This window comes from Nicotiana tabacum, chromosome 6 (genome assembly GCF_000715075.1).
Source record: "Nicotiana tabacum cultivar K326 chromosome 6, ASM71507v2, whole genome shotgun sequence".
In the NCBI taxonomy this organism is placed as follows: Eukaryota; Viridiplantae; Streptophyta; class Magnoliopsida; order Solanales; family Solanaceae; genus Nicotiana; species Nicotiana tabacum.
Genome location: NC_134085.1, coordinates 200187636 through 200200815, shown reverse-complemented (window position 1 = coordinate 200200815; position 13180 = coordinate 200187636). Strand labels below are relative to the sequence as shown.

Genomic DNA, 13180 nt, shown 5'->3' with positions numbered 1-13180 from the left:
GGATTAATGCAGTTATGTGACGAAATTTAAAAGGAATATATATGTGAGAAATATGAATCAAGAACACAAAAGATTTAGGTCTGAAATACGTTACATAATGTTTTTCTGAAAGTAATATTTGATCCTGCTCCTTTGCGAGATTGTTATGATATTGTATGCAAATAGTTTTAACTTTTAATGGATATGGCCACATGACAAGATTTTCAAATTTTGGATAATCTCAGAGACCTCCCTTTAAGTTTCGCTCCATCACACTGATCACCCTCGTGATTTATGATATAACGTCTATCTCCCTTATTTTAATTTAGTAACAATTCTTTTCACCTATTTATTATTAATATAAAACGTGCTAATTAATCAAATTGTAATAATTTAAATCTTATTCAACCACTTCTTTAAGAATTCTATATTAAACACATTATTCAGTATCTAGCATAAAATGCTAGGTCCTCAGACTTACGCCAGAAGGTAAATCTTTCTACTCTTTCTTCTATTTCTAGTAATACAAAACACTAAAACTTCAACGAGAGCAAAAAATTCACATAGGTGAAATCCATTTGTTGGGATTAAACTGTAGGAATGGCAAACGATTAGCACGGAATGAATAAAATCGACTTGGATAGAAGGGAATAGAGATAGATGATGCATATTTGGCATTGACCCAACTATTAGGGATTGAGGCATAGTTGATTAATTGATTGATATATTTCTAGTATACAAACTCATTGATCTGCGGTGTTGACATTGTTTACGGGTAATATGATCTAGAGGTAATGAGGTACTTACTATGCCATTTTCAACATTTATGTACAATATCTATGCAAAGTGTAGCCTCCACCGATCAGGTTCGTTTTTTTCAACAACCTCCACTGGCAGGCTCAATGGAGCTTAGCAGACCATTGCCTCTCAGCTGCGTGCAATGCTCTTCTGCATCAGCTTGAGCACAGATTATCACCACCGCCAGACCATTGTAATGCGCCTCTTGCATGATATTAACAGCATTGTCGACTGTCATCCCCGGTATAACCTTCATGAGTACTTGAACTACATACTCCCTCTTGTTGTAGTTGTCATTGTGCAGCATCACACGATAGGGCGGGGACATCTTCCTTGATTTTCTGCAAAAGGAAGACACAAATTATAGTACTAGTAGATTGTTAATCATTGCATTTTCTTTGTACATTAAGTTTTATTGCATTTCACCCAGAAAGTAAAGCAATACAACCAGATACCTACATGCAGTTCTCCTGATATGCAGCTCTCATCACCAAGAGATCTTTTTTTATATAAAATAAATTAAGTAATGTAATCATCAACAGCAAAGTTTCTGGTCTGCTTTGGGGTTAAAGCCATATTCAACTCTAATATAACTTATCCATGAGAAATAAACAATAAATACAACCTCTGTGCTTAGTGGAGATATATTGGTCTTCTTGCCTAAAGGAAAATAGTGCTCCCTAAAGAAAATACTCCAGATTTGTGTTTGTACATAGATCGTTCATCTTTACAGAAATAACCATTATTTGGAAACCGTTGCTCTGTTCTCCTCTCCACCTACACACCCTTGAATTGCCACCAATTTTGTTTTCTTTCTCCTCTTCGTTCCCCATCCTCCTCCTTATCCCTGTTGTACAGAGTACTTACACATCACCTTAACAACAAGCTAGCAATAAAAGTTGCTTTGGACAAGAATTCTTCAATTACTCATAACAGGGCAAATAATAATTGGGATGTGCATCTCAGGAGATCTGTTCAAGATTGGGAGATGGAAGACTTGATGGAAATGCTAGCAAGATAGGAGGCCTACAACTAGGGGTGGCAAACAGGAGGTCATGTCGGATATGAACGGGTTGAAAACGGGTAATGCAAAAACGGATAAACTATCCGACCCCACCCATATGTAATACGGATAAAAAACGAGTTAACCGATAAATAATATGGATATTCATATTATCCATGGCTTCTTGAATATTATCACTTTTGGGAGAATTACTAGTCTCTCAAACTTGAGGAACTCCCAATTTGAGGCTTTACAAATATAAAAGTTAAACTCATTAGTTATCCATTGATTATCCATTTTTTAAGTGGATAATATGGTTTTTATCCATATTTGAACTGTTTTTAAATAGTTCATTATCCAACCCATATTTTAATGGATACTATGGGTGGATAACTGTTTACGTTTAACTATTTTGCCACCACTACCTACAACATTGATGAGAATGTTCCAGACAGTATGAGATGGAGCTGTAAGGGTCTTTTCACGGTTAAAGATTGCTAAAGGCAACTTAACAATCAGAATCAGGAATTACACTCATGGCCTTGGAAACTGATACGGAGGACAAAATTACTGTGAAAGTGACATGCTTCAATTGGATTGCCCTTCATGAAGCCTACTTAACACAAGATAATCTTAACATAAGGGAATTTCAGCTGGTTAACAGATGTAATCTTTGCACAAGGTACCAAGAAACAGTTAGTCACCTACTTCTACATTGTCCAGTAGCCACAGACCTATGAAACATGTTCTACTGTATTTTTGGCCTGAGTTGGGTCATGCCACAAAGCCTGAGAGAGGCACATATGAGCTGGAGTCGTTGGGAGGTTGATAAGGCCATCAAGAAGATCTGGCTTATGATCCCTGCAACTATTTTTTGGTGCTTATGGAACAAGAGGAATAGAAGATGTTTTATGGCACCTCAACCCCAAACCACTTACTCAAATCTAAATGCTTGCTCAATCTTTTTGTTGGACAAAGTTGTCCCCCGTAAAAAGTATTGGACACCTTTTGGATTTTATTAGCTCTCTTGTCCTAGATTGAGACTTTGTTTTGGGGCAAACAATGATCTCCTGTATTTTTGTTTATTTTGCAACTATGCCTCTTGTAACTTTGCATCTTCTTGATGCCTTCTTAATGAAAGATATTACTTCATTACAAATAAATAATTAAAAAAAAAACAAGCTAGCAATATGTCTGTAACTTACAACACTAAGAGCCTCGCACATGTCTATGGTGCAAAAAGATCGTTCAGGGAGGAGGAAATTCATTTTTCCATTTCAAAAATTTAAGGGTTCTTTTGATTGGAGTCCAGACTACTGACAGATATCACATGAGCTGTGGTTTTTAAACGTGTGACTAATGTTGGTTAAAATAGGTTACAAGCAGAGGCGAATCAAGGATTTGAAGTGTATGGGTTCCTACAATAATTTCAAGTCAATATATCAAAAAAACAAACTAAGGTATGTGTGCTTGTAGTGTTCCTATTTGGCTGGTCTCTTTAGTTTAACTTGGTATTTTTTCAATATTTAAAGAGGAAAATACGTGTGGTGTTTTGTAAAGACAACAAAAAAGGAAGTTGAGCCCAAAGGGATTTGAAACCTCCCCAATTGCAGGAGCAAGTTTATGAGGGTTCATCTTTTGCCACGGAACCAACATGATGTTTTGGTACTAGGTTCCGACACAAAATATATTATACATTTATTAGATTTCTCAATGTATTTACCGGGTATCGACAAAAGTTATTGGGTTCCCAGGAACCCATACCCACCATTGTAGATCCGCTCCTGGTTACAAGAGGTGAAGGCTGGATGTTGTGGTGGTTGGAGTTTGACAGTCCATTTCTCTTGGTAGTATGCCAGTTTGCAAAGACAATATAAAGAGGGTGGAGAACAAAGCATGAAAAGCCTTCTTCTAAATTTGGTGAGAAAGGACGCAATGCCCTAATATATTTGACAAATAACTGCCCAGTTATATCACTAGGAAACATTTCGGGGAGTTTTTGCTTTTTCTTTTTAATAAGGGAAATGTAGTCTCGGGAAAGGAAATAGTAACAGGTCCGCCGAACAAGAATAGCAACTAAAGAATGAACACAATTTATTTCATAGTCTACATATGGCACGGTTCCGCTCAACTTTGCTTTTCAGGAAGAAGAAAAAGAGAATAATAGACTGTTATCTGTTGTGCAAAGTAGTTGAGATGTCTCCTGGCAGAAACCACATCAATGTGAAAGAGAAGACTAAAAGAAATTTGGACTCATGAAAGAACAACAAAGCCTTCAGAACCTGAACTAATTGTAACAACACATACTTAACATTTGAGGAATCCATACCTCAAGTCGAATTCAGATTCACGCCCAGGAGTTGTTTTCTCGATAACAGGCTTCTCCAACAACCCACCACCTTTGCCTACTCCTGCTATAGGCATTGCCATCAATGTGTTCCGATTTGTCCATTGTTTTTGACGAGGTTTTGTATCTCCTGTATCACATTACCCGCAGATAATTCAATCTTATGCGTGTCAAAATTCATGAAGAACACAATGGTAATTCATCAGTTCTCCATCTTATATACACCTACTCTAATCATCTATACATTAGATACAAAGTAATTTCCTACTGAGTGAATTGATACTCTTAAATAATAGTCATTAAATCCATGATATCTCGAAATCAATACATTTCTCTTAGACCAACTGCATACTTCACTAGTTTCAAATGGAAGTATGTTCAATAGTTTCTAAAAGTATTAATGACTAGGTAACGATAATCGACTAGCCAGAGATGCAGATAAAAAGTCAGCCCTTCAACTTGGACTTTCATGCTTCTCTCACATATTTCAGACCTTTGTAGTAAAGAAAACAGTCCCATTTCTTCCTTAGTAAAAGTTCAAAGTTCAATTTACTCTTTATTGAAGTTGTTATGAACATTTTAGGGAAAAGAATATCATAAAGAGCCCTGTATCTACCCCACCCCCCACCCCAACACACACACAAAAACAAACACCTCCCAATTGACACTCGCTTTTTCTGTATTGGAGCGTTCACTGGTACTTTAGGGTATTCACTAGATATCGGGGGGTTTTAATCCAGTTCAAAGACAGCAACCTTCTCTCTATTTTGTCACTCTAAATGCACATGAGAGAGGTTTAAAGTCAAGAATCCACGAACCCCACCTCAGGAAAGCAAGAATAATCCATAAATTTTGAAACAAAATCAGGTCCAGGAACATTCAAGAAAACTAACTAGGCCAATTAAAATTGCCACAATTTTTGGAAAGAACGAGCAATTCTTGGTGAAACAACAGTAAAGATTCAACAATCAAACAATTAACATATTTTAGAGAGAGAAAAATGGGTAGTTTACCAGGTTTTGGTTGGAAGATTTGATGGGGAGAAAGAGCAACTCGGCCACAAATGGCTGTCTCCATTACCATAACTCCTCTCTCTCTATCTCTCTGTTTCTCTCACCACCAACCACACAGCACCACTACTAATACTACTGACTTCTGATTTTATAATCTACCACAAATTTCTTCTCCTTTTCTTTTTCACCTGATAATTTGTATAATAACTGCGAAATAAGAAGAAAAATTAAATGTGTGGTCGGTACTATAACAGTCGATCAAGATTCAAGTCCTTCACACATATGGAAAGTAGACACGTATCGGCTAGGTGAAAATTGAAATCAGCACCCTTATTTATCTTATTTAGTCAATACCCTTTTAAAAATATGCCCACGCTTCAATTCTTTTTTATATTGCCGTCACATAATATCTCTTCTCTCTTACAACTTATCATTCTAACTAGTGGTGCTAATAGATATTTAAAAATGAACTAAACCGATTGAATCGAACCGAATCAAACCTAACCTATCATACCGATATTTAGGTTTCTTTTAATAAAATTAGTAGGTAATATTTTAAATTTTACGAATTGTACCAAATAAATTTACATGTGAAAAATATATTTTATATATTAGGTTTGAAAATAATAAAGCATTAAAAATTTTCTTGGGCCTTGAAATTATGAAAACGGTTACAAGCCAACAGGTAGTTAAACTCAAAATTCTAATTTTCAAATATATTATACTACTTCTATTGAAACTAAATTATTTCCAACATATTCACTAGCAAGACACAAGGTATTCTAGCGATTATCAGTATTAAACAATGTATTGAATATGTTTCCTCTCGTATGATGAGGGACTAACTGTATTGGTTTAAATTTGGCGACTTGGTAGTAAGTAGATAAACGCGACCAAGGACGGGGTTGACCTCAGTGTAATAGCTAGAAGTAGTTCTAGAGAGGGCTGATGTCAAGGACGAGCAACTGAAGTGAAGAAATAATGGTACGATAGGTTCAGATATGGACATAAGGAATATTCCTTTGGATATTCCTTATTTTGTACTGTTTAGGGTTTATGGAAAATATCCCTTATAAATAGGAAGAGATAAAGAACAAAAAACGGGATCTTCACTTTCTGAGAAAAACACTTGGTAAAAGGCTGACTTTGAGAGAATATACAGAAGTTGTCTTGTTCATTGATTATCTAATACAAGCAGACGTTATTTATTCTTTGTTCACAAGATCCTAAGATTCCATAACCATCTTTACTTCTCTTCTTTTCACGTCACTGTCAGGACCAAGAACCATCCAAGTCTTACAATAATTGAGTGGTAGATTCTTTCTTGTTATCTTCATTGCCATTATCTATATTTGTTGCATATTTATGTTATCGCATTTATGAGCATTTATTGAGTATGAACGTACTGATTAACGTTGTTCATCTCATCGACTTCACATAATATTTGGTCTAGATTTTATTATTTTTTTAACTAAGATTCATCCTTCATATCATCATTAATTGGTTTAACTAAAAGGCTCAACACCTTTTTGGTCAAATAGTTTGGCGCCGTCTGTGGGAGTTTTTTAGTTAAAATTTTAGTTTCTTCTAGATCATAAAAAAAGGGACACCATCTTTTTCTTGTTTGCACGAACTAACAATGATAGAAAAAGGAGACGAAAGACAGAAAGCAATCATGGGTGTCACTACCAACATCTTAAACACCATCGACGAATATGGCAGAGAAGGCGACGAGAACGTGACGTCGGGCGTTACACCCACGCGGAGTGACTCACCTCCCCCTCATGTAAGTGTAACCACTTCACGTGAGAAAGGAGCTTCCACATCCATAGTCGAAGAAGCACCACGAGCAGTAAAAAGATTACTGGAGGAGTGGCTGACAAGCACTCTAAAAAACATACTCGACAAACCCAGGGCGAACAGAAATGTCGCGCCAGCTGATACCACAATGACTACCGATGAACAACCCGCTCCCCCAACAGGTAACACTCACACTGCTGTTGATGCAAGTAATGATGCACTGATGGCTATTTTAAATAAAATGGAAGAAATGGAAAACAAAAATAAAGCACTCCGCGACCAGATGAGAGAGCATCAAGAAAGGGTCGATAAGATACCAGGCATCCCGAAACTGCTACCAAAATGGGATGTCGGCCAATTCGTCGAACAACCGTATAGCGAGGAGGCAGCCCTATATGCCATACCCAAGACCTTCAAAATGCCACCATATTTGAAGATATACGATGGCACCACGGACCCAGAAGATCACATCATTCACTACGTCACAGCAGTAAAGGGCAACGACCTATCAAAGGAGCAAGTACCGTCAGTACTACTAAAAAGCTTTGGCGAAACCCTAACCGTAGGAGCCCTAACTTGGTACTCACAACTACCAGCACAGTCTATAACAATGTCCGAGGAAATGGCCGATAAGTTTGTCACCGCCCACGCCGGAGCTAAGAAAGCGGATGCTAGAGTGAACGACATATTCGCCGTTAGAAAATTACCTGGTGAGGGACTTAGGGATTAACAGGGTGAGGATGATCTTACCAGACGTATCAGAAGGGATGATAGTAGCAGCCTTCCAAAACGGGTTCAACAGGAATGGGTCGAGGGCGACTAGGAAATTGTTAAACAGGCTCATGAAATACCATCCCACCACTTGGGAAGAAATTCACAATGCCTACTACGCCGAGGTGAGAGCAGACGATGAAGACTTTAACGGTCCAATCCAACGTTTAACGTCGATCTAAATAGAGACGCGGAAAGACCGTCGTAATGACAGTCGAAGAGATCAGTCAGGCCCATGCCTCAACCGAGACATGCATCAGCACTATGTCAGAACAACCATTCTACCATCCCCTCGACATACGGAAGGGTCGTCCAGGCCGTACATAGGGGCTCAACGAAATGAAAGAGGTAGGCCCCCACTCTTATCCGCTCACAATTTTTGTGTTTATCCTTCATAAATAGTGTACACACTAGAGAAGATCGGCACAAAGATGAAGTGGCCGTAAAAAATAAAGTCCGACCCAAGTACCCGAAAGTTGAACGTCCTTTGTGAATTTCACTAGGAGCGGGATCACAAAATCGAGGACTGCATAGCCCTACGAAAAGAAGTAGTGAACATGCTGTACCAAGGGCACTTGAAGGAGTTGATGAGTGACTAAGGACGAGCCAACTTCGGCCACGGACGAGAAAAATACCAAGGCCCTCTAAAACCGCCCTCTCCTGCCCGCACCATTCAAATGATCATCGGTGGAGGTGACGAAGCAGCAATCAACTACATAAAGTTTACCACCACCCACAAGATAAAGTGGTCAATCACCCACGATCGGTATGATGACCTCGGAGAATGTATTATCTTCGATAAGTCAGATACCAACAGTTTGATTTTTCCTCACTCCAATGCTTTTGTTATTACTTTACGTATTTCAGATACTGATGTTAAAAGAATAATGGTAGACGATGGAAGTGGCGCGTGTATTATTCGCCCTCGAGTGCTTTCACAAATACGACTCGAGGACAAGATAGTACCATGCTGCATAACACCAACGGGTTTTAACAATGCAGTCGAACGAACCTCAGGAGAAATAACGCTGCCCCTTCTGTCCAAGGGCGTCACCCTAGAAATAATGTTCCATGTCATGAACCAGGACACAACTTACAACGCAATCATAGGACGACCGTGGATACATGCCATGAGGGCTATCCCATCCAATTTGTATCAAGTAATCAAATTTCCTACCCCGTAGGGTATATTCAGCATCCGAGGCGAACAAGGCACAGTCCAAGAATGCTACTGTATCGCCCAAGATTGCACATTCACTCAACAGCTGAAAGGAACAAGCTTAGAAGCATATCAATTATCAAAGTCGGGGTCTGAACTCGACGATCAAAAAGATGTTATCAAGGAACCCGGCATCGTGGAAGCCGCTGGATCGACAATAGAAGATCTCGATCCCGTCCAACTAGATAGCAGTAGCAACAACAACAACAAAAGGCTTATATAGGCCATAAGCTCTCCGAGCCAGGTAAATTTCATGAGCTTTTAATCAATAATGCCGATCTGTTTGCTTTTTCCCACGCAAATATGCCAGGTATTCCGAAAGATGTCACCACATACAAATTGAACGTTGATCCCCTCTACCCCCCAGTACGACAAGTGAGAAGAAAATTTAATATCGCAATTAACAAGGCTGTCAGCGAGGAAGTGGATAAACTACTCGCTAACGGCTCCATCCGAGAATCGAAATATCCTCGATGGGTCGCCAATGTAGTTATGGTAAAAAAGAAAAATGGGAAATGGCAGATGTGCGTGGATTTCACAGACCTAAACAAGGCCTGCCTGAAAAACTCCTTTCCTTGCCTCATATTGATCAGCTCATTGACGCAACAACAGGGCACGAGTTCTTGAGTTTCTTGGATGCCTGGTCAGGTTACAACCAAATCCTCATGGAGGAAGAAGATCAGGAGAAGACTACTTTCATCACCCATCAAGGAACATACTATTATCGAGTCATTCCATTTGGCTTAAAGAACGCGGAGGCGACTTATCAAAGATTGGTGACCAAAATGTTCAAGGACCAGCTCGGCAAAACTATAAAAGTTTACATAAATGACATGTTGGTCAAATCGAAAAGGAAGGAGGATCACATCGACCACCTGAAAGAAGCCTTCGAAATACAAAGGCAATACGGTATGAAGCTGAACCCGAGAAATGTGCCTTCGATGTAACTTCAAGAAAGTTACTCGGGTTGTTGGTGTCACAAAGAGGCATCGAGGTCAACCCCAACCAAATCAAGTCCATTGAGGGAATATCCGAAGTACTAACCAGCAAGAAACAGGTGCAAAAATTGGTGGGTCGCATAGCTACCCTGTCAAGGTTCAACTCACGATCTTCCGACAGATGCCGCAAATTATTTAACATGATCAAAAAGGACAACAGGCTCCAGTGGAATGCGGAATGCATCCAGGCCTTAAGAGAATTAAATGTGTACTTGTCATCTCCCCCGTTACTCGCCAAAGTAGAACCCGGTGAACGCCTCCTTATATACTTGGCCGTATCAGAGGTCACGGTAAGTGCAGTATTGGTCTGCGAAGATAAAGATACTCAGTCTCCAATTTATTATATTAGCAAAACTCTCATCGATGCCGAAACGAGCTACCCTCACCTCGAGAAATTGGCCTTGGCATTGGTCGTAGCTTCACGAAAGCTTAGACCATATTTTCAATGGCATCACATATCGGTGGTAACAACTTTTCCCCTGCGAGGTATCATGCATAAACCCGAGCTATCAGGGAGATTGGCCAAATGGGCCATATAATTGAGCGAGCATGATATAACGTATCAGCCGCGAACAACGATAAAATCGTAGGTACTTGCCAACTTCATTGTCGATTTCAGCACCAAAATAATAGCCAAGGTCGAAAAGGAAATTTCTCATACCTCGTATGGTATATCCGTCCTATGGGTCTTATACACCGACAACGCATCCAACGCGTCAGGATCTGGGCTGGGACTCGTACTCGAAGTCCCAATAGCTGAAGTCATTCTCCAATCCATACGGTGCCCTGATATGACTAACAATGAGGCCGAGTATGAGGCCGTAATTGCAGGATTGAAGCTAGCTCTCAAATACGGAGCACGATGAGTCGTCCTTAGATGCGACTCGCAACTCGTTGTCAATCAAGTCACAGGGACTTTCCAAATCAAAGAGCAGAGGCTACAAAAGTACCAGGCAGAGATTCATAAGCTGTTGCCCGAATTTGATGAATGTCGACTCGACCAAATACCTCGAGCACAAAACATCGAAGTAGATTACCTCGCCAAATTAGCAGCAGACACCAAAAACATTACAAAAGAAAATGTGGTTACTCTCCTCGACTCGTCAATAGACCAACTCGAGGACACTTTGTAAATTTGATTTGGGACTGGCGCAATCATATTATAACATATTTATAGGAGGGAATACTCCCATCAGACAAAAAGGAAGGCAACAAGCTTTGAATGCAGGCGGCCAGGTACAGTATCATAAATCATGACCTATACAAAAGAACATTCGGAGGCCCCCTAGCGAAATGCCTAGGGCCGAACCAAACAAGACGCGTGCTCGAAGAGGTACATGAAGGCCACCGCGGTACCCATACCAGCAACCGAGCCTTCGTCAGATGCCTCATTCAAGCAGGTTATTATTGGCCCACAATGATGAATGAAGTTGCCGATTACGTCAAGAAGTGTGAACTGTGCCAAAAGTATGGTCCTATTACATCAAGCGAGTGAACTCCTCCACTATGTTACATCGCCATGGCCATTCATCAAATGGGGAATAGACTTCGTCGGACACCTCCTGGCAGGGCGAGGTAATGTACATTTTCTTTTGATTTTAACCGACTATTTCTCCAAATGGGTAGAAGCAGGTGCGTTCACCCAAATACGCGAACATGAAGTTATCACATTCATATGGAGAAACATCATATACCGCTTCGACATCCCCAAAGAAATCAGTTGTGACAACGGATCCCAATTCACTAGAAAGAAGACCACCGAGTTCTTCGAAAAATGGCGTATCAAGCGAATACTCTCCACGCCATATCACCCTGCCGGCAACTGTCCGGCTGAATCTTCCAACAAAACAACACTGAATATCTTGAAGAAAAGGCTTAAGAGCACAAAGGACTATGGTCGGAGTTACTACCAAAAGTACTGTGGGCATATCGCACCACGGCAAAAACAAGCACCAGAGAAACGCCATATTCACTAGTCTACGGGACTGACACCATAATACTGCTCGAGGTCGAGGAACCCGGTTAGAGATACTCCAATGAAAGCGAACCAAGCAATGACGAGAACAGGAAACAAGACCTCGATGAAGTAGAGGAATGAAGAGACATGGCTTACATAAGAATGGTAGCCCAAAAATAACAAGCAAAACGGTACTACAACAAAAAGCCAAAGTACGACCACTCAAAGTCAGAGACTATGTACTCAAGGCCAAAACACAAGCAAACAAAGATTCAAAAGAAGGCAAACTAGGAACTAATTGGGAAAGTCCATATAAAATAACGGCAACAACAAACAAAGGGTCATTCCAACTAGAAACAATCGAAGGAAAGCTACTACAAAACAACTAGAACATCGCCCCACCTCAAATACTTCAACTTCTAAAAACAGATGCCCTCCGCGTTGTACTCTTTTTACCTTGTCCGGGTTTTGTCCCAATTGGGTTTTTCCGAAGAGGTTTTTAATGAGGCAAAGGGGACATCTCAATGTTCAAGTATAATTCATCGCCCCTCCTGTCGACTACTTCTCCAGGACGAACGATGAATGGACTAGATACATGGAAACTTCTCCAAAATACATGGAAACTTTCTCCAATATACATGGAAACTTCTCCAATATATGTATGAAATGAACGGACATATGTAATATTCTCCAACAAATGAAATAAAACAGCATTTTTACTCTTCACCAAGTTTTTCCACACTTTAATTCGACCTCTCTCAAATTACTTACATTCGACCTCACTCGAATTACTTAAACATTCGACCTCACTCGAATTATTTAACATTCGACCTCACTCGAATTACTTAAATATTCGAGAAATATTCAACCTCGCTCAAATTACTTACATCTGACCTCGCTCGAATTATTTAACATTCAACCTCGCTCGAATTACTTACATTCAACATCTGAGCCTCGGTATGAATCCATATCTCATATAACTCCCGCGGCACACCGGGATCAGCAGAAGTATGAGATGTGGACGGCTGTGATTATCGCGCCTCATCAGCCTTCAAGGCAATGACCTGCTCATTCAATCCAGATAACTCTGCCTCCATATCCTGGATCCGCTCTTCTAACCTCACCACCACGAGCGTTGATGTCACCACCTCATTCTTCTGCTCGAAACTACAAATGCGGAGGGCATTCTCTAAGCCTGCCGCTTCAGCCATAGCAGTCACTCTGCCCTTCTCAGCACTAGTCAATTCTTCGACCTTGGCGCTCAGCTCGCCCCATAGGTCAACAGCTTCCACCTC

At 40.1% G+C, this 13180-nt stretch overlaps 1 protein-coding gene across 1 annotated transcript; it reads right to left on the bottom strand.

The window, feature by feature from the left end:
• Nucleotides 1–649: 649 nt before the first annotated feature.
• On the bottom strand, nt 650–5297 carry LOC107829685 (ATP-dependent Clp protease adapter protein CLPS1, chloroplastic-like). The gene is made up of 3 exons (XM_016657148.2): nt 5141–5297; nt 4110–4257; nt 650–1118 (listed from the first exon to the last, which is right to left on the bottom strand). Exons 1-3 carry the CDS (start codon nt 5208–5210, stop codon nt 857–859), a joined length of 480 nt encoding a protein of 159 aa, XP_016512634.1. The 5' UTR covers nt 5211–5297; the 3' UTR covers nt 650–856.
• Nucleotides 5298–13180: the final 7883 nt, after the last annotated feature.